This window comes from Rhinolophus sinicus, linkage group LG07 (assembly GCF_036562045.2).
Source record: "Rhinolophus sinicus isolate RSC01 linkage group LG07, ASM3656204v1, whole genome shotgun sequence".
Lineage (NCBI taxonomy): Eukaryota > Metazoa > Chordata > Mammalia > Chiroptera > Rhinolophidae > Rhinolophus > Rhinolophus sinicus.
In genome coordinates this window covers 112,563,119-112,582,931 of record NC_133757.1, presented here as the reverse complement: position 1 = coordinate 112,582,931, position 19,813 = coordinate 112,563,119, and the positions used below count along the sequence as shown (strand labels likewise).

Genomic DNA, 19,813 nt, shown 5'->3' with positions numbered 1-19,813 from the left:
TTTTTAAATTTTTTTGCTTATCTACATTTTCTAATATTCTGCAATGAACACATATTGCTTAAAGAAAAAAAAGCAAGTTGTTTTTTTTCTTATGCTGCTCTGTTCCCAACGATCCAAGACCAGTTTGTGAGGTCCACAGACCAAGATAGGATTATGAAATAGCAACCAAATTCCACCTCCCGTGTATCTCATATGGAAGGCAACTAAATTACCCGACATTTTATCTATCTACTTAGAGAAACAGCAGAAGCAGAACCAATTAGCAATCTTTAATTAAATTCCGGGCCTTACCAGCTGCTGACTGAAAGAGCGTTTAATCCTACAAGCCCGTACAGCGCTCCTTACAAAGTACTGGGTTGGCCGCGTGGGAGACCTGAGAACTGGGTCTCAGTTCGGCACTAACCGGCTATGATGAGTAATGTGAACTTGGGCATTCACTCTGCCTCTGTATCCCATTAAATTAATAGTGCTGGACAAGACAGTGGCTGACAGCTTTCAGTGCTGAATACAAGTGACCATTTAGGTCCAGAGATTCTGGGCTGGTAAAGAAGAGGGAAACTAAGTCAACAGGCAGCTGACGCAAGGCAGTGTTCAGGACTGTGTCATCAGCGACCATCAGACACATACCCTCCACCCCATTTCCTTAATCAGGCCTGTCCCAAGGTCAGATGTATCCAGAGGAAGTGTCAACAGCTCCTCTTTCTGTTTGGAACTCTCCTCCCCAGCTGTCCCAGAGCTCCTCTTTAGACAACGTCCTTGGAATTACCTGCATCTTGTGTCCATAGTCTCACTAAGGCTGTATAACCCTTCTTACTGTTGGAACCTTCTAGTTCTTCTTACAGGGAGAGCCAAATGGATTGCTTTCTACTTAAGTCCACAGAAGACCAGGAAGGGCAAAAGATGGGGCTCTCTCTTGCCTTTGGGGGCACCAAGTCCAAGCACCAGCGGTTGGGGGAAGACCTGTAGCTATTTAGTACCTTAGTGAACTAGTGCCCCAGGCACAAAACCATTGGTCCGTTGCCCGGTGGGGGAAGAGGCAGAATTGTCGGAATATATAACTAGCTCAACAAAGCTGGCTGGACAAATTCCTATAGTACAGCTTCCATATGTTCTGAGAGATGGCAAAAAGTATCATTTACTGCACAAACTATGGAGCAAAATAAAATTCAGTAATACTAGAGCTGATGGCACAATGGCTATCAATGAAAGAGAATGGTGGCTTCATTTTGGGGAGTAGTGAAAAGAAAGTCGAGTCATTACTTAGGAAGGTTGTTTTGGCTCCCCTTCCCAACTAAAGGTCTCAATGCCAAGAAAATGTAAAAAAGAAAAACAAACAAAACAACAACAACAACAATTTCTTTAAACTAATCTGGATACAGACTATTAGAAGATAATAAAAAGAAGCACATGAAAATAAGGTTTAACCAAATAACTTGCTTTGATCCTTCATCCCCTTCCTGTATGGCTCCTATTGCCCAGGGCAAGTGATTATTACGTTGGCAGTGAATTAGACTCCGGATCCAAAAGACTCCGCCTCTGGCTAGTTCCATGTGGCTCAAGTAAGCCCAACCATATGAGTAGGATTTGCTCCTCTATAGAAAGTGGTCTATGTGAAGACACTGATTCTAGACACTCCCTTTAATTCACTTTACACGTAACAAAGATCCACAGGGCTCGTGGCATAGAATAAGGTCTTGGAATCTTAGGTAGTCTACAGGGCACTGAGTTAGACTCACCCAATTTCCTGCTGAAGCTTCTCTTACAGCAATGATTCATGAAATTCAAGAAAAAAATAAAGCTCCCAACATACTGTCCCACCAAACACCAAGTTTGTAGCTTACGAAGAAACAACATTAAAATCACAAACTGAAAGGTCAGCATATCAGAGAAACCGCTTTAAGGTAGCTGCTTCCGCTTTTAAAAATCTTCTCATGAAGGGAAGCCAGCAATTTGGAAATTTAAATGGAAATCGATGAGAAAGAACAACTAATGGGTGAATGGGACTTTCAGCATGATTGTCACTTCCGTGGAGTCTTCCACAAGGAAACTCTGGAGCTATCTCTATGGGTAATCAATAGAAACAAAAGCTAAAACTCAAACTGTTCTGGGTTTATTATAATGAGATCATACAGTTGTGACAGGCATTACTTACTGGAAAAATGAAAGTGCTATAAATTACACCACCCGCATTTATTGCCTAGTGTTCCTTAGCCTCAGCTGGGCAAAAAATTCAGGAATAATCCAGCTTTGTAACTCTGGGCTCTTTCCCACATGAACATTCATAGGATCTGCTTCATAGAAGGGCAAAGTCACAGCAACAGGCCGAGTAGCCAGGTCAGGCAACGGGGAGAAAAAGGTTAGGGCTGAGGGGACAGAAAAAAGTGGAGTCACGGAGGCCCACACCTGTGGCTCATATCACTGTAAATGTGCACTGATCTGGGAATGAGAGGAGCTGAGAGGACCAGGGGAGGTCAGAGGGTGCCAAGCTCCAGGGCATTTCAAAGCCTCTGGCACAAGTGGTGGAACTGCTGGAAGGTGAGTGAGAACCTGTCAAAGTGTTCTTTCCACACCCTCATTAATTAGAAATCTGCCCGATTTCTAATTTCCTTCCTTTTTACTCCTTCACTTGCTGGCTACACTATTTTAACACTTTTCTAGATTGTCAGCTAGCGACATGTGACACTTTCCCAACCAACTAGCTCAGGGCACTTCCCCTTCTACAGTAGCTAGTGAGTCTCTCTCTTTGCACTGAATGAACCACATGGGGGGCGGGGTTGCTGTCTTACTCAGCCTGGGCTACACCGGTAAGTCTGCCTTCTTTGGGGTCCCAGCTTCCCAATCCCCATCCTTCACTCCTGAGTGGTTTTCTCCAAGTCCTGAACCTCGATGTCAACCCTTCATTCCCCAGAATACACAAATGACTGATACATTCCATTGTTTCTCATGGGGTTGTTTGCATCTTAACCAGAATAACTTTAAAGGGATGCAACTACATGCAATGTTAGAATTTCAGGTACCATGAAATCCTTGACAGAGTATTCCTAGGGCACTGGAACCTGAAATCACACCCAGATAACTTGCCCACCTGTGTACAAGGCAAACCAAAATTCGTGCATTCAGATGGGAGCCCCGCAACCAACTGGCACTGGTGGGGCATGTTCACGCTGCACTCAGACTATTTACATGTGTTTGCAAGAGCAGAGATCGGATCTGACTATCTTTCAACCTTCAGACTCCAGCACAACAGCACTTCCTACTAAGCAGAGAGCAATTTAAAAACGGTCCCAGAGGGTGTCACTACAGATAGAGGAGGCCACAGGATCCCAACAAGACTTCACCAGAGTGAGAAAGAAACCTTTACTGTGCTAAGCCACGGGGTTTAGGGTTCACCTATTGAAATGGCTATGGTCACTTACCCTAAAATACCAAGTGATTGCATTCCACAAATCAGTGTTCCTTCCAACAAACTGCTGTTAACCATAACATTTATTCATATTTCCAAATCCTGCTACTTACCACAGGCGATGGTCCAGTAGACCAAAGAGTCCGGAGTCTGGTAGAGAATTCGATAAGGAGCGACCCGGGCACTGGAGTCCAACACCACATCGAGGGTACCCACCAGCAGGCCTGAGGGCAGGAAAGAGGGAGAAATGCATAAGGGTTTCCTCAGTGCTTTCCCATTGCCAGGCAGTGGGGAATGTTAACCTGACTTACTTAGGTTGCATGCTTACTAAGGACGGCTTTGGGGTGGAACTGATGGTGGTTGAGGTTGGAAGGGGGAAGCTCAAGTCCCCTGCCCGTCTTGCTCTGCCACTGTGGAAAATAAATAGCACACAGGAAAGCTCCAAGCTCATTGCCTGCCCCCAGCAGGCTTTTCATGAAGTCCTGCTGAATTTGAACCACAAGATCTAAAAGTGTCACCACCAGTAGCTCTTGATGTGTCTGTCGTCTCATAATAATGGCTGGAGGTTTTTAATAATGGCTAAACATACCAACTAAGACCTCAGTATACACAATTCCACTGCAATTCACTTCCTCCTTGTCCGGCAGGCTGGGGTCATGGAAAGAGCCATGCATGAGTTGACTAGAGTTCAGAAGAGCTCAGTTATGGCTCTGACTCCATTATACCCAGCTCTGCGGTGGGGACAGACCACTTAATTTCTCACTGCTTTGACTGCCTCAGTTGTAAAGTGACTGTAACAGCATCTGCCTTCCTGAACCAGGGTTATTAATCAAGAAGCCTAAAGGAGGTTAACATGGGAAGTCCTGCAGCTGTCCTTGGGCTTTGTCCAAGGACAGGAATCCATCTAGGTTCATTCCAAACCACAGTGACCATTAACTGACCTGAAGACACCAGGAAAAACAAACTTTCGCTAAAGTGGAAACTAATTCATTGGTTTGCTCTGGACTGTATGAAGTACATTAAAAATAAAAATCCTTAGAGCCTGCAGACTTTTCCAAGAGTTAGATTTCCACATAATGTCACACACGTGTGCATTTTTGTTTACTGTGACTCAGATTTGCTGCAAAGACCTCTAATTACTTTTGAATTATCTGCAGATGGAAAAGTACGTTAACAGGAAAAGCAGAAGAGTGCCAGCTAAGCTGGATCCCCTGCGACTGGAAAGAAAAATGCATCACCCATGATAACTGAATATTTATAATACTTCCCTCTTCTTGAATCTAAAGAAGAAATAAAATGACTTAAATGCTGGAAGCGTCACATATGTTGGTTCTAAGCACACAAATGTCAGTCTGGGGTTAGGGAGTTGCAACCAACGACTGGAACCTCTAAAAGAGTATCACAGGAGATAAAGATCTTCTTCCAAGGGCAAGTGTAGCTCTCTGGGCAGAGCAGCTAACAGAGGCCATTCTGGAATTCTTCACTTCTGGCTCTGCCACTTCCCAACTTTCAGACCCCGCCTCCCTGAGCCTCAATTTCTCCATCCTTAATGTCTCAGCAGACTTCTGTACTCTGTAACACCCAGGAAGGAAGACTCTGAAAAGATCCAGTCAATCCACACATCTCAATCACTACAAATGTCCCCAACTAAAAGCCATCTCCGACATCCATTATTCTCATTAACAAAACCTCTGGTGTCACCCAGAGAGGAAGAACAACGCATTGCTTACAGTAGACCCCTCTGGAGTGAGGGCTTCTGACTGGATGCCAGCTCACCCACTCTGCACGTGCATTCACAATGGGTGTCACCAACTGCTGCTAAGATTTAAATGGAAACTAACGGGTACCTACCATGGGGGTCCATGGTAAAATATTTCCAAGTTACAAACAGTATAATAACACAACACTCACATGAGGTGCACATAAAATTAGAAAATTTTTGTGACCATTCTTCAAACAGTGGATAGTGGATAGTGGGAAACTAATACCATTTCCCCAAAAATAAGACCTACCTGGACAATCAGCTCTAATGCATCTTTTGGAGGAAAAATTAATATAAGACCCGGTATTATATTATATTAATATTATATTACATTATATTATGTTATATTACATAAGACCCAGTCTTATATTATAGTAAAATAAGACCTTATATTAATTTTTGCTCCAAAAGACGCATTAGAGCTGACTGTCCGGCTAGGTGTCATTTTCGGGGAAACATGGCACTGTGACTTGCGGTATGCAGTTGGCCATTCAAACCAATAAACACATACTTCCACATTAATCCAGAAGTGGCCTCTCCCCTGGTAACACTGACCCGTGTTTTCTCCCCATTTGGAATGTTGTGCTCGCCCATCAGCTCTCACTTCCCACTGCCGCAGATGACAAACTCCTGACTACCTCATGCCACCTCGTTCTAACCCTGATCTCCCTCCAAGTTGGGCTTCTGTAACACCTGCTGCATTTATTTAAAATGACTTGCATGTTTTGCTTTGTTCCATTTCTTCTCCTCTCTCCACACTAGTTGCTCCTTGAGGACAGCAGCTAATTGAATCTGTCAGACCCCGGGGCCCTGCACTTTGCTGGCACAGTAAGCTCTGAACACGTACTGGATGAATGGACAAGTTAGGTATTTTTAGAAAAACTAAATAATAAGTTATCGCCATGCTGCCTAACCTCGACAGTACAAGAAGTCGAGACTTTGGGAAAGAGAAACTACTCCTACATCCTCTGTGCACACAGAACAGTAGAAGATGGTAAATCTGGTCTAGAGCACGCCCCCAAAAGAAAAGAAGCAATTAGGATTTTCTTAGAAGTCTTATTACTCATACCTCTGAAATGGCTGTCAAAATACTGAACCTTTCATCGTTTCCCACACAAAGTGTTGTTCTAGTCAAGCTATTTCTGGTATTCAACAATCTTTGATCGCCTGAGATAACTACAGCAATTATGGTCCTCAAAATAACTCCTCTGCCTCTACCTGTTACATTAATTTGGGGGCATCTGGTAACATAAAAGCACTGTTTTCAAGGAGATTCAGAAAACACTCTGCAAAATTAGGCTTTCCACCAGGCTGTGGGCACTAAAGGGTGTGTGACACATACAGTTACATCGCCACGCCTGGGCAGCTTCCACTTCTGGGGCAGAGATGTGTCGGGACAGCACCGGACACACAGCAATGTGCCCATGACAATGGCCTGTCCACCTACTGGGGATCTCGGAACAATTTATGTGAAAGTGGACAGAATCCTAAAGGTCATTCAGGCTCCCTGTGTCCCCTCAGCCTCACAGCCAGGTGGAGATAAGGCCGAGATCAACTAAGACCAGGCCTGAGTGGTCCAGGGAGTGGGCGCCGTCTTGGGCTGGGTCCTGACATGGAAATAATAATAGTACCCACTTGGAGAGTGCCCAGTGTGTACTAAGCACTGTCGCTTAATAAAATCTTTAAAAACTACAAAAAAGTATAGGCAATTACAAAATACATGGACCACCACTCTGACTTTAACATTTAGCCTTACCTCCTTCAGAGCTGTGTTTTTGTTTTTGTTTTGTTTTTGTTTTTAAAGAAAGAAAACATAACACACACAAACAGCAAAGGTCCTTTTGTGCCTCCTCAACCCCATTTCCCTCTCTCCACCCACCACTCTCAAGCTGTGTAGTATTCTGCTTACCCAGGTCCTTAAACTTCTATTGCCCCTTATGTAAGCACATGAATATAGGTATAAGAGTCATGAGTGTTTTACAATTTACATCAATGATAAAGAGTAGATATTGCTCTGTAACCTATTTCTCTTACCCAAGAACATGTTTCAAAAATGTACCCAGGTTATACTTGTAAATTGATTCATTCACTTTAAATGTTGGTAATAGTCCACTGTATAAACACTACAATTTATCAATTTTTACTAATAAAGTACATTTGGGTTTATCTCCAGTTTTTTGCTATAATAGACACTGCGATCATTTTCTTTACACATGATCCTTAAGTATGTGAGCACACTGTTTTAGAATGGAATGGTTGGGTCACAGGGTAAGTACATTTGTAAACCTTGTTAGATATTACACAATTGCTCTCCAAAGTGGTTGTGCCAATTTATACTCTCACCAGGCAAGTGAGAGAGTCTCTATTTCTCCATATCTCCAATATTTAGTATTATTAATTTTTTTCCCAATCTCAATGGTGAGAAATGGTATCTACTTGTTGTTTAAATTTGCATGGATCTCATTATTCACGAGTTTAAGTATCTATTTCCTGTTTATTGAGCATTCCAGTTTCCTGTTCTGTGACTTATTTGTCTCTCCTATCGTGCTGACATTTGCTGAGAGACCCAGGCCAGAAATCCAGAGTTTACCATGAAGAGGCTTCCACTAATCTATACACTAGATTTCGATTTGTTACAGCAAATATACACTTATCTCTCTTAAAGCCAAGACGCAGTATACTTGAATTTCCTTCTTTATAATCTTCTATGTATATATAACGCAAACATTTGGGATCACTTGTTTCTACCTCGTCCTTCGGCTAGATGGAAATGGTGCATCCCCTATGCTCTTAGTACTTATATGGGCTGCATGATGTGGGGCAGAAATAACAGCTGCTGACAGACGTATAAACTCCAGGCACATCATAATTTTACACCTCTCTTAATAAAACTGTTTTCTTGTTTGTTTTTAAAGCCTTTTTAAAGCCTAAAGGCTTTACACAAGTCGTTTTATTTGACTGGCAATGTCCTTTCTTTTATCTATTTCCAGAAAATGTCTATTTCTCACAATGTCCAGGTGGAGGTCACCTAACACATTTGTTCTGCTTTCTTCCAACACGCTCCCCATCCTTCTGAACACTCAGCCCTCCAATCTCGGGCAATTAACTGTTCTCTTTTCTATCATCTGCCAACCACCTTGCACTTCACGTTACTAAGGTAATTATCACATCGTTTCCTACTGGAAACAAAGGACAGTTTCCTCCTACCAGTCTACGAGCTCCTTGAGAGCAGGCACAGCCTTATTCACCTTAGAATTCCCGAAGCCGACAGTCAGGTCCAGGACATTATGCTGAATATTTATAAAAGGGGCCACAACGTTTTTCAACTTGACGGACACCGGGAGAAACTGAGAACTGTTTACCGAGCTTATTCATCTTTATACCAACTACCCAACATATTAAGTGCTAGCAAATTAGCCTTAAATAATTAAAATTGTCTGAGAATCTTACGGTGAAAGGAGATGAAAAACAACACTAGAAAAAGGCTGGAAGAGAGTGTGAGGTAATGCAGATCAAACTCACATCTGAAACTTTGCACCTTGGGAAACCAATTCTCTAATTGCAGAAGTAATTTGTCACTTTTTAATGAATATTGAGATTTGTCTGGAATTAAGTTGGTTCAAAACAGATATTTAGGGAAAGCACAAGTCTTTGTATTCTCCTACTTTTGGAAAGTCTGGTGATTAGCAGTTGTCAACAAACAAGAAAATGCAAAGATTTAATTAACCAACTTAAACTCCTGCGTCCAAAGCACAGATTGGTAAACACTGTTTGCACACCATTCTAGCCAGAGGACCAGGTGAGATTAGAGAAACTGTCTTGTATGCACAGCCATGAAGGGGAATGCTGGAGTTGCCAGGTGAGGGTCAGCCCCGTGCCTATAAATGCACCTGAGTTCTAGTATCACTGTAACAATGTGAAGGTACATATGGGCCATTGTAGGCCAACCACAGTATGTATGAGAGAGGAATACAGGCAATGGCTGTGTCGTGTGGGGCGGCCTGTGGGGGTCTCTGCTCCCGCTCCCCACATAAGAACGCAAATGTGGCTAGGCCAAAACGGAACACCCATGGAGCCATAGATAGGGGAGTCATACCACCACAGTCTCTCACTGGAGGCTGGATTCACACGATGTGCGACCTGCTGTCCGCTTTTCTGCCAATCGACCGACTCTTCGACTTCCCTCGACTCTCCTCCCGACTCCACTCCCCAACGCAGCCACAGCAGTGATATTAGTGGCCAGTGGCTAACTGGCTACAGCTGACGGCCAACTAATCACAACCGATGGCCATCTACTACCCAAGTCAGCACCCCCATGTGAGGCTGAGAGCCTGGAAACTGCTCTCTGGGGCTCTGTCCCTACAGGCTGTTCTCTGCATAAGGAATTGAGGACCTGGGAAATTTGTTGGGAGAGGTGGCTAAGGCTGGAGATGGGGCAATGTGTTTTTCTCAAGTTTAATAATCTCAAAGAGTGTAACATCCTTTTTCCATTATGGGTGCTACTGGCTTCCAATAGTGGGATTCCACCTTCAGTGAAGAATAGACTGGGAGTGTTTTTATTTTCCTAAGTATTGCATATTCTCTCTCTGCATGTTCTCTGCATAGTCTCAACCATTATTCAAACCACTGTTGTTGGTCTGAACAGACCACTCGTAACACTTTCCTCTCAACTTCAATAGCTGCCTCTCATGCTATCATTCCAGCCAGAAGTATATCAGTATCTCATGGCTGCCTTAAAATGTGACAAGTAACTTGAGGCGAGGGAGCCAGCCTTACACACACACACACACACACACACACACACACGTCACTCTTTGTGGAGCGATGAATGAGAAGTCTAGTAGGATAGAAAATACACTGCCGACTGTCCATTAGGACAGTCCTTCTCAAACTATTTGTGGTTAAGAATCAGTTTCTGTTTGTTTTTAATCCTCAATCTGTTGCAGACTGCTTTTGTAAAATATGGTGTATGCGAAATACTAAAAAAAATCTATAAGACGTGAAAAAAAAACAAAGAAAATGCAAGCCTCCGATGTTTTTATCCTTTAATTGCACAACTTGTTCTTTCTGATTTAGGTTTCTAAATGCTTAATCTCAATTTCTGCTCTTTAGCTCAAGGCTGGAACAACCAGGTGGCAAGATGACACTTTAAATAGCACTAAATTAGGGAAGGGGAGGCCGAGGGCAGTAATTTAACTAGGGACTGCATTTATTAGAATCATATGTATAGTTTTAGTCTGTAACATAAGTTTTTATTTGGAAAGTGAAAAAGATATTACAAACTAAAATAAGACTCAACAAAATCATTTCTCAGTCGAAGGCAGGAAGACATGACTAGGGGAGGCATGAGGTTTTTCTTGGATATTTATCCCGAGGGGCAATGGTGTCATGTGTAGAGAAGCTGAACTAGCACATTAGGTGGTCCCTGAGAGACCCCTGACTCCTTTCTTACCAAGAGGGAGCCGGCTCAAGGGGCCAGAATGACAAAGCTCATTCTCAATTTCTGTAGCATTTCAAACTAATTCTGGATTGCAGGGTCTTTGAAAGTTATGCTTCTAAAAGACCCAGAAAATTAGGGCTCAGAGGAGAGAAAGAAGCCACGACTTTCATATTTTCTACTACAAAGGATAAAGCACAGGCTGGTTTGTTACTTAGCAGACAGGGCAGATGACTGAAATCTGAAGAGCATTTTGTGTGCAGAGCCTTTGTCATGCAGCCAATTAGTATGTGCTGAATCTCCCCAGCCCCCTAGAAGGCCAGGCTTCCATGAGCTGCTCCATTTCACCCTGCAGGCTAGTCTCTTAAAGTCACAGGCACCTTCTCCTGCAAAAGGGGAGGCCAGCTGGAATGGATTTTTCCTTCTCTTTGGGGTGTTGTCTGAGAAGGAAGCATCCAAATATTTTCTTTCTACCTTACTTTATACCCCAGTTAGGACCAGCTACGTGATTTGCAAGGCCCCACACAAAATGCAAATGCCAGGTCCTCTTACTCAAGAGTTTTTAAGAATTTCCAGAGACCAAAGAACATCTAAGTCTGGGGCCCTTTTAGAAAGTGCAGGTCTTCGAGCAACAGCATGGGCTACATACTCAGGAGGCCAATCCTGACCCCTGCAGTGCAGTGGTGACTTTATCCCCACAGACCAGTTTGTCACTCTCAGACCTTTGGCAGGGATTCATGTCTGCTCTGATAGAGACCAATGAGGACAATGAACCAAATGTATTCAAAACTCTTCAGGCACCTGTGTGATCCAATTCCTCAAATGAGCCCTCCCCAGTAAGAGGATGGTAGATGCGTTCTTGTTACAGTTACCAGTGCTTCCATTTATGCAACAGGAAGGTGTAGGATTCTAATCTTGTCTCTAGAGGCAGGTCTGAAAACCTGAAACTGACAGGGCTGGCCAAGGTCAGCCTTGAAAGCAAGAATGGAGGAGCCCTTCCGGTTCTGGTGGGAATGCTTCATCACTGCAAAGCCCACCTTAAGTGTGGTTTCTAAGAGTGAAGCCACACCCACCACCCAGAGAAACCCAGACACACAGACAGGATGGCCCTCCAACCCCTTCCCTCAGGTAGAATTTGCAGGAGCCACTTACTGCCCACAGCTGACTGCCAACCCTTCTACATCATGATAACTGCTCCACAATGAAATAACATTATGAAATAGAAACAATTATGAACCTAAAATTACATTTAGGAAATGACCTAGAATATCTAAATAAATGTCAGCATATCTCTATGACGATATGTAGACATTTAAGATTTTAAATGTCCTCAAACAATGATTTAATGACATGGCAAATGCATCTAGTATGTTATATGGAAAAAAGAAGCACAAAACTATAATTTTTGTTCTATATGACTCCAATTTGTCAAAATATATCTGTAAGTTATAACACAAGCATTATTATTCTTAAAGATTACATAAATTAACATATTGGTGTGTCCAAAATGAGACCTGGTATATCCAAAAATCCAAAATGATACTTCTACTTTCTTTTGTGTTCTTCTGTGTTTTCAAAAATTTCTCAAATATACATTCAATACTTTTATGATGTATTAATAAGAAACAATATTTTTTCTCAACACCTTCCAACATTCTACTCTGGGCTTCCTTTACTCAGAGAGAGATCAGGCCATCACGAAAATAGATGGCTACTGTGTTTACAATAAAGCTGCTACTTCATTTCAGATACGCATAGGTTAGTAATCTTTTGCTAGGACACAATATGCCAGCGAGGGGTCACAATCAAAATGAGTGGTAGGTACCCTCAAAAGCATATTTTAATGGAGAAGGACCTGGCCTTTGCCTTTTAGAAAATTTTTTAAGTTCATTGTTTCTTCCTCTAGTATAGGAAGTGCATCAATGCTATAAATTGATACATATTCATATACACAGCACCTTACTGCTTACCCCAGGTGACGGGACGGGGTGCTCAAACTATCTTATCTTGAGTCAGGAAGTTGATAGTCCCCAAATAAAAACTACAAAAATTAAATGAATGAAATCATTCGCTGAGTGTTCATTTTATTTGTAAGTACCCACGGTGTTGCCTTTGGCTACGTATAAGCAAAGGACAAGGCTATATATGTGCTTATATGCGTGTCGGTACTGTCTGGAAGGATGTCCGTGACACTATTAGTAATGGTTTCATTTTATTTGTAAGTACCCATGGTGTTGCCTTTGGCTACGTATAAGCAAAGGACAAGGCTATATATGTGCTTATATGCGTGTCGGTACTCTGGAAGGATGTCCGTGACACTATTAGTAATGGTTAGCTCTAAGGAATCACACCAATATGGGAGACACTCCAGAGCAAAGAAATCAGAGACTCTTTTGACTATGAGAGCTATATTTTTAAAAGTCATTGTTATGCTCTTAGAAGTACACTTTATAAAACTTTGTACTCACAATTATTTATGATGCGTATACACTATAATAAAGTAATGATAAAAAACTAACAAAGGAAAAACAAAAATCACAAAGAAGATCTTGCTATAAGATTTTATAAAAGCAGCAACTATGTAACCAATCAGCTGCTACTTCTTATAACGGGCACTGGCTACAATAAGAATTGGTCACCTTCAGCACGCTGTGTTTGGGAGTGGTGAGGAGGGATGTCACATTGTACAAACTAAAGCTGCCTTTCACCAGGGACTGTGGTCAGGACAAACACACAGGGCTCAACTGTGGCCTAGAGTGAAAGACGAGTCAGATTGAACACACCCTTTCAGGGATATGTGAGCTGAGAAATGCTAAGAGAAAAGTCAAGAAGCTATAAAAACAGAAGCTGAAAGGATTCTATGAAAAGGGATGTTGCAATCAAGCCAGATGACATGGAAGCAGAATCACTGAGGTAGAGATATAAAGCAGAGGCTGTGAAAGCCAGTTACCAGCAAGATGAGAAGGAAGCAGAAACCACGCGCTTCTCAAGGGCTGGAGGGTGGACAAGCAACCACGCGCTTCTCAAGGGCTGAGAGGGGAGGAGAGCGGCTCCATCCCTGCAGCTGTCTTGCTTCCTTCCCGTCAGCCTTTTGGGCTTGGTTCCATTTCCCATGTATCCTGACCATAAAGCCAGGTACTTAAAGTAACTTGAGTCTCTGTTCCTTGCAACCAAAAGTGCCCAGCTAATATGCTAACTAACCCCCGTTGCATCCATCTAAGATGGATTCTGAAAGAACAGCCCCTTCTGTAGGGCAGCGAGACAAGTGTTACATAACAAAGTATCAAGGCATTAACAACTTAATAATATGCTTTCTAGCTGTGCATCCAAATATTCCAGAACAGATAAAATTGGCACTACATAACTGTAATTAAAACAATCATGCTGGTTACAGGGGACATAGTAGCTGGATCAGTCTGACCTTACACCATTTTGTCTCACCTTATATCACATTGAGGGCATGAAACTCCACTCGCATTCCCTATCCAGAAGAATTCCAGTTCTAGCTTAGCCTTAAGTCACCTGGCTCAGACTAAGGGATATGTCACAGAGACATTTCAGTTTGTAATAGATCAAGTGAGAGCAGGTAAGGTTCAGATAAAGCCTTTAAAACGAAAAGTGAGCTGGGAGGACCTGAAAATAAAGAGAAATCATGGCACCAACAAGTAGAAGACATCAAACAAGGAAGCCAAAGATGGTTTGACCTCAAAGCTAGGTGTACCATAGCAAGTAAGGCCCTTATTTTGTCAAATTGTCTATTATAATATCATGAATTTTTCAATAAATGTAAACAACCTGCAAATGTATATGAGCCCTTTATGGAATACATTAGCTCCAACTGAGATTTCCTAAGAAATAGTTCAGGTTTGGACTAAAAATAGCTTTTAAACTATTCTGAAAAGTATCAATAAAGGATGGAAAAAAAGGGTGACTGGCAGTAACAAAAGCAGTGTACTGGGGTAGAGGCCATTTCTTTGCAAAGTGATATCAAAGTCATTTCCAAGAAACTGTTCTGTTTTCATACTCTAAACAATGTTGTGACATAAGACACAGAGCAGTATGGCAACCAACAATCTGACAGCTTGTCACTGACTTATAGAACTTCAATTAGAGATAGATGCACAAAGATGAAAGGTGGGGGAAATTATTTTTTACATTATTTTATTAACAAATGGGAAAATTAAAGTAATGAAGGTCTTGTTATGTTTCTTACACCCTGAATTACATTTTCTATACCTAGCTCCTTAATCTCTAAGCTAAATAACACATGCACACATACAAGTATATACACACATATATAGTGTGTGTGTATATATATATATATATATATATATATATATATGCATATACAATATGCTCACTTAAAACATGCTCATTTAAACTGAGTGTAGAGTAGTATTGGCTCTAAAAACCCTCATATTTTGGTTTCTATCTTTGGATTTAATGAAACACAATGATGCAACCAAAAACTAAGATTATATAAAAATAAATATTTAAAAGCTTTTTAAAAAGACAATCACATGGAAAAATTCCTTTTATGCCAATGTTTCTGATCCAATACACTCCTTGAATAAACATAAAAGTGTCACCCTCTCCCTCAGATTCTGTTATGCCACACTAAACATCACAATTCTGTAGAGAATCAGCACAAGTTCTCGGAATCGAGAAGACAGAGACAAGATTTTTGTACCAATTTTCCTTTCTGTCATTTGCATTGGGGGAGGGGAGAGGGAGAGAGAGACACACACACAGAGAAACAGATAAAGTGAGAGAGAGCGTGAGAAATAGAGAGGGAAATAGAAAAAGCCTAAGTTTTTGGTTATTGTTGTTGTTTTAATTTTCCAGTTATAAATTAACAATATTTACGGGAGCATTTGAGCACTTGCTCCCTGGCAACGTCATCAGTTTGGCTCAGAAAAACTCTTATAAAAATTCTCCACAGGTTTGTGCGTTTCTTATGGCACCACCCTGATTGGTGGAAGGCAAAAACAACAATAAAAATCAATATTTAAGATGCTTCTTCAAACTGCACAGGCATTCTTGTTCGACAGCTATGACATAAAGGATTCAAGAAAGCCAGTGATTTTTTTTTTTCTTTAATGGTTAATTCACGGTCCTTTATCCTTTTAGACAAGACTCCCCTTTTCCTGGTGTTACACCATCATTCATGGCTATCAAACTAATTTCCCAACAGCATGTCAGCTATCACTACTGTGGGGAGGAAGATACTGGGTACGAGACGCTGGGGCACCTTCTCCACTTAGGACAGGCTTGGGCAGCGTGAGGCATCTCATGCTAGCACTTCCTAGCTTCAGAATTTTTCCTTTGCTGGCCGAGGGCCAGGCCCTCTGTGAAATCTAGAACACAGATCAGGAAAACTGATTCCTTCCACAGCGCAACACAGTGGGCCTGAAGATTATGTGACTGGGAGAGGTGTGTGCTTCAGACACTTGGGGCTTCCACAGTGTGCGACTGTCCAGTCTATGAGAGAGACAGGAAAGCTGGCTCCCAGGCATCCACCCCATAATTATCTGCATCTATTAGGCCATGGCTTTTGAGTGGTGTACTAGGAGAGGGTGACAAGTGTGGCAGAAGATTCCTCAGCCCTGGTGGGGCCTTACCCCGTGGGTCCTGCAAATACTACCATTTTTTTTTTTTTTTTAATTAAATTTATTGGGGTGACAATTGTTAATTACTACCATTTTCAAAGTGTGCTATAAGTGAAAATAGGTGGGAAGCTCTGTATTATACTAAATAAAGCACAAAGAGCCTTTCAGATAATAATAGCACATTACAAAATTTCTATACATTTAATTTCACTGCACATTGAATTTCACATTCAATTGAATTGAAGGATGTCAGTTTACCTATAAAGTTACACTAGATATGCTTTACATTATTTAAATGAATTATACATATTTTTAATAAGAAAAAAATACATCTAAATATGTGCGTTGGGTGATGAATCATGTGACATTTATCTGACCTTTGCTTCTGTTTGTGCTAGTTCTTGGAAATTTTTCTAGAGGCTAACACAATCTCCTCTTTATAAAAATTTTAGGATCTCTGATCCTTATTCCTCCCCTAAACGACAAGAGAGTCAGGACTACGCCCCACATAATCCACGCCCAGGGTCCCAAGCCCCCCGGCCCTCCCACATAGTCCAATGGATACACAACCACAAGAACCAAGTCCTTTCACAATGAGCGAACCCAGTGATGAGGGAATTACCAACATGCTGATTTCAAATCATTTCCAAAAAGATCATTGGGGAAACCCCTAGGAAAACTCAGCTCTTTTACCTTAAATTTGGGAGAGTACCCAGCAATCCAAGTGTAACACTGAGATGTTTGCACTGGTCTAGTTCCTTGATGGAAATAGGCACATTTCTGACACCCAGGGTTATGCAAAGTAATCAGAGGTGGTGGATTCAAGTTCCCACTTCCCCACTTCAGACAAGTCACTTAGCCTCCCTGAGGCAAAACTTCCTGTTACTAAGTCAGGGATAATTTATTGTCTCTGCCGGTTTCCCAGGGTTGTTGGGAAAATCAGATGACACACTGTGTATGGAAGTGCTACATAAACTGTAGAATATCTCACCCATGTAACCTGTCTAGTTTTTTAATTTAAAAAGAGTATTTTTTTAATAATGCTTCATGTTAGAGCGAGGGTGCTGCAGTTCAGACACTGCCATCTCCTTGTGTTACAGAGAAGGATACCGAACGTGAGATGAAACAGTGCTGGCTAAGGTTATGTTTTGGATCTTCTAAGTGGTCACTATGGTTATTAGTGTCTAGATGATGTGAAGGAATAAAGACGGTCTCAGTGCTGAAAGCACGTGCTTTGATCCTTATCATCATGAAGGGGACACTTTGCTGGGCATTGGAAATATAATCTATGTCTGCTGTCTTGGAGGAGAACAGCGCTGGTTGGGAAGGCAGACACCACACACACAGGCGGCACCCATTAAAAAGACCCTCTGCTCAGTTAGTTCACGGGTACATATAATGGATGCTGTTTAACTGTTCAAGCGAGTTCACTAGGCTGCCTACATACAAGGTGACAGGCACTGTGGCCTGCCAGGTGCAGCAAGGGAAATCGAATACCACTGAATTACTTGGGCAGTAACACTGGCCACGCTAGGGAGGTGACAAATTCTCTGCTGTTTTTATTTATGGGAAGCCTTAATCGGCTCTCTCCTGGGGGACTAAGCTTTGAAGAGCTAGTTTTGAGGTGACCCATAAACTTCTAATAACTGTGACAAGTTCCAGCCTCAGCAAGTTTAGTATTTTCCGTTTATTCTTCAGTCGGGAATGACCCTTGTCACTGGGACCACACGCCAGCTCTGTGTGTGCACCCAGAGGGAGCTGCTGAGGCCCAATCAACAAACGCAACTCTATTCCTCACTTCTAGAAGGTGCTCTCCTTCCGAGATACATGCCCTCACTATAGTTCAGCCAGCCTTCAAAGGAAGTTTCCAGAATTACCCTGGCACCTAACAAGCAGCAGACTCTAGAGATCCTAAGGGTCTCGGGAACAGTCTCCACATTTCCACTAGAAGCCTTGTGTACACTGTGGCTGGAGAAACGAAATGAAATGTGTTATAAATGCCAAGCCTCCATATATTATTCCACTTGACCCTTAAAACAACCAAATATCACTAACCATGGCCAACAGCAGTGACCAGATGCCAGCGGCTAGCCCAATCACTTTGTACGCATTTTCTAATCTAATCCTCACACCAACCTATGACATACAGACCTGTGACCCCTGAGGGTGGATGAGAACCCTGGGGCTCAGAGAAGTGAAGTAACTTGTCCCCATGAGCATGCAGCTACTTAAGTGGCAGCTTTGGGCCTAGGGCAGTAGGACCCCAAAGCCTGGGGTAGTTTCACTGCATCAGCTTCTAGAATAATGTCTTTAAGAGTATTGAGGATACTTGGAGGGAAATGGTATAAATTAAAAAAGGGTAATAATAAGGACTTTCTCAAGCTTCCAGAAAATTCAATCTTATTTCAGTACTTATCTACTTTGGATCTCACAGCATAAATTATCCTCCCCATTTTATTCATTTATTTATTTACTAACAATCTATAAAAATTGCATTCTCCTTAACCCCCACTTGTGTAACTGTTAAAAACTTTTCAAAAATAAAGATGTTTCACAGCTAAGATGAATTACTCACATTGGCATTGCCTTGGAAACTGTAAGACGTCTGGGCGCACTGCTTAGCCTGTTTCTGACCCTGATTCAGACACCCAAGCCTGGAGCCTGCTGTGGTCCCAATTAACTCCTTCACCCCCTCTCTTTCTTTATCTCCCTACATCCCAGAGTAAGGGAACATGAAATACTGGGCTCCAGGCTCTGTTTTGTGACAAAGCGTGTGAGGAACCTCCATCTTTTCTGCTGGTCTTATTAATAATGGGATCATTTTGACCCAGTATTTAGAATTACTCTCCAGTGGCTGAAGCCTGTCTCGGTGCCTTGCCCAACATCCTAATTCCCTTAGCACCCCATCTCCCTTCTTGTTAACACCCACTCATCTATGCCTAGGCCTCACCCGACTGCCTTCGGCTGAGACTTTCTCAGACAACATGCCTAGCCTCTGTGGCTCTAAGTTCCTACTCCAATCTCCCAGGGCTGGCCTGTCCCATCACCAACCCAGCGCTGACCCCCTGTCCTCTGTCTTGGATTCCCACAGGCCTGGAGCCTGTTTGTCAATCAATGGAAGTAATAACTGATGCCCAATCCATAACAGCAGGAGACCTCTGGTGGATGAGAGAAGGCGTACTCAGGCCAACCTTCAATAATCAGAATAGCTCCAATGGCACGAAGGCAAGAAAAGGGACACAATATCACATGGGCATATGAACCAATTATTGTTCTATTAAAATGACTGCCTCCAATGCCATGACTAAAAAAAGGTGTTTCGTCATTTGAGAAGTTCCACAGATCACCGATCATTTTTCAACGCATTGGTTCATTCCCCAGTAGCAGAAAAGAAGCTCAGAAATATGGAAGGAACAGTGACAGTGTAAACTGAGCCCAAGTGTGGTTGTTGAAATCCTTTTCGTTAACCTTTCCATCTGGTTATTCAGATAGTTAAGTCATGGTCATAATAAAGCTAGGAGCATAAATATCTTTATGTAGTCTGAACTTAGGTCAGGGATCTAAATATGTCTCAAATAGATCATTTATCATTCATCCATTCA

The 19,813-nt window shown here is 42.1% G+C and overlaps 1 protein-coding gene across 1 annotated transcript in view; it reads right to left on the bottom strand.

Annotated features, from left to right (window-relative positions):
* TBC1D9 (TBC1 domain family member 9) overlaps positions 1 to 19,813 on the bottom strand; it is an 85,642-nt gene that overhangs the window by 44,593 nt on the left and 21,236 nt on the right. Inside the window, exon 2 of the mRNA XM_019730800.2 lies at positions 3,517 to 3,627. Coding sequence (XP_019586359.2) covers positions 3,517 to 3,627 — 111 coding nt within the window. The remainder of the gene's footprint in view (positions 1 to 3,516; positions 3,628 to 19,813) is intronic.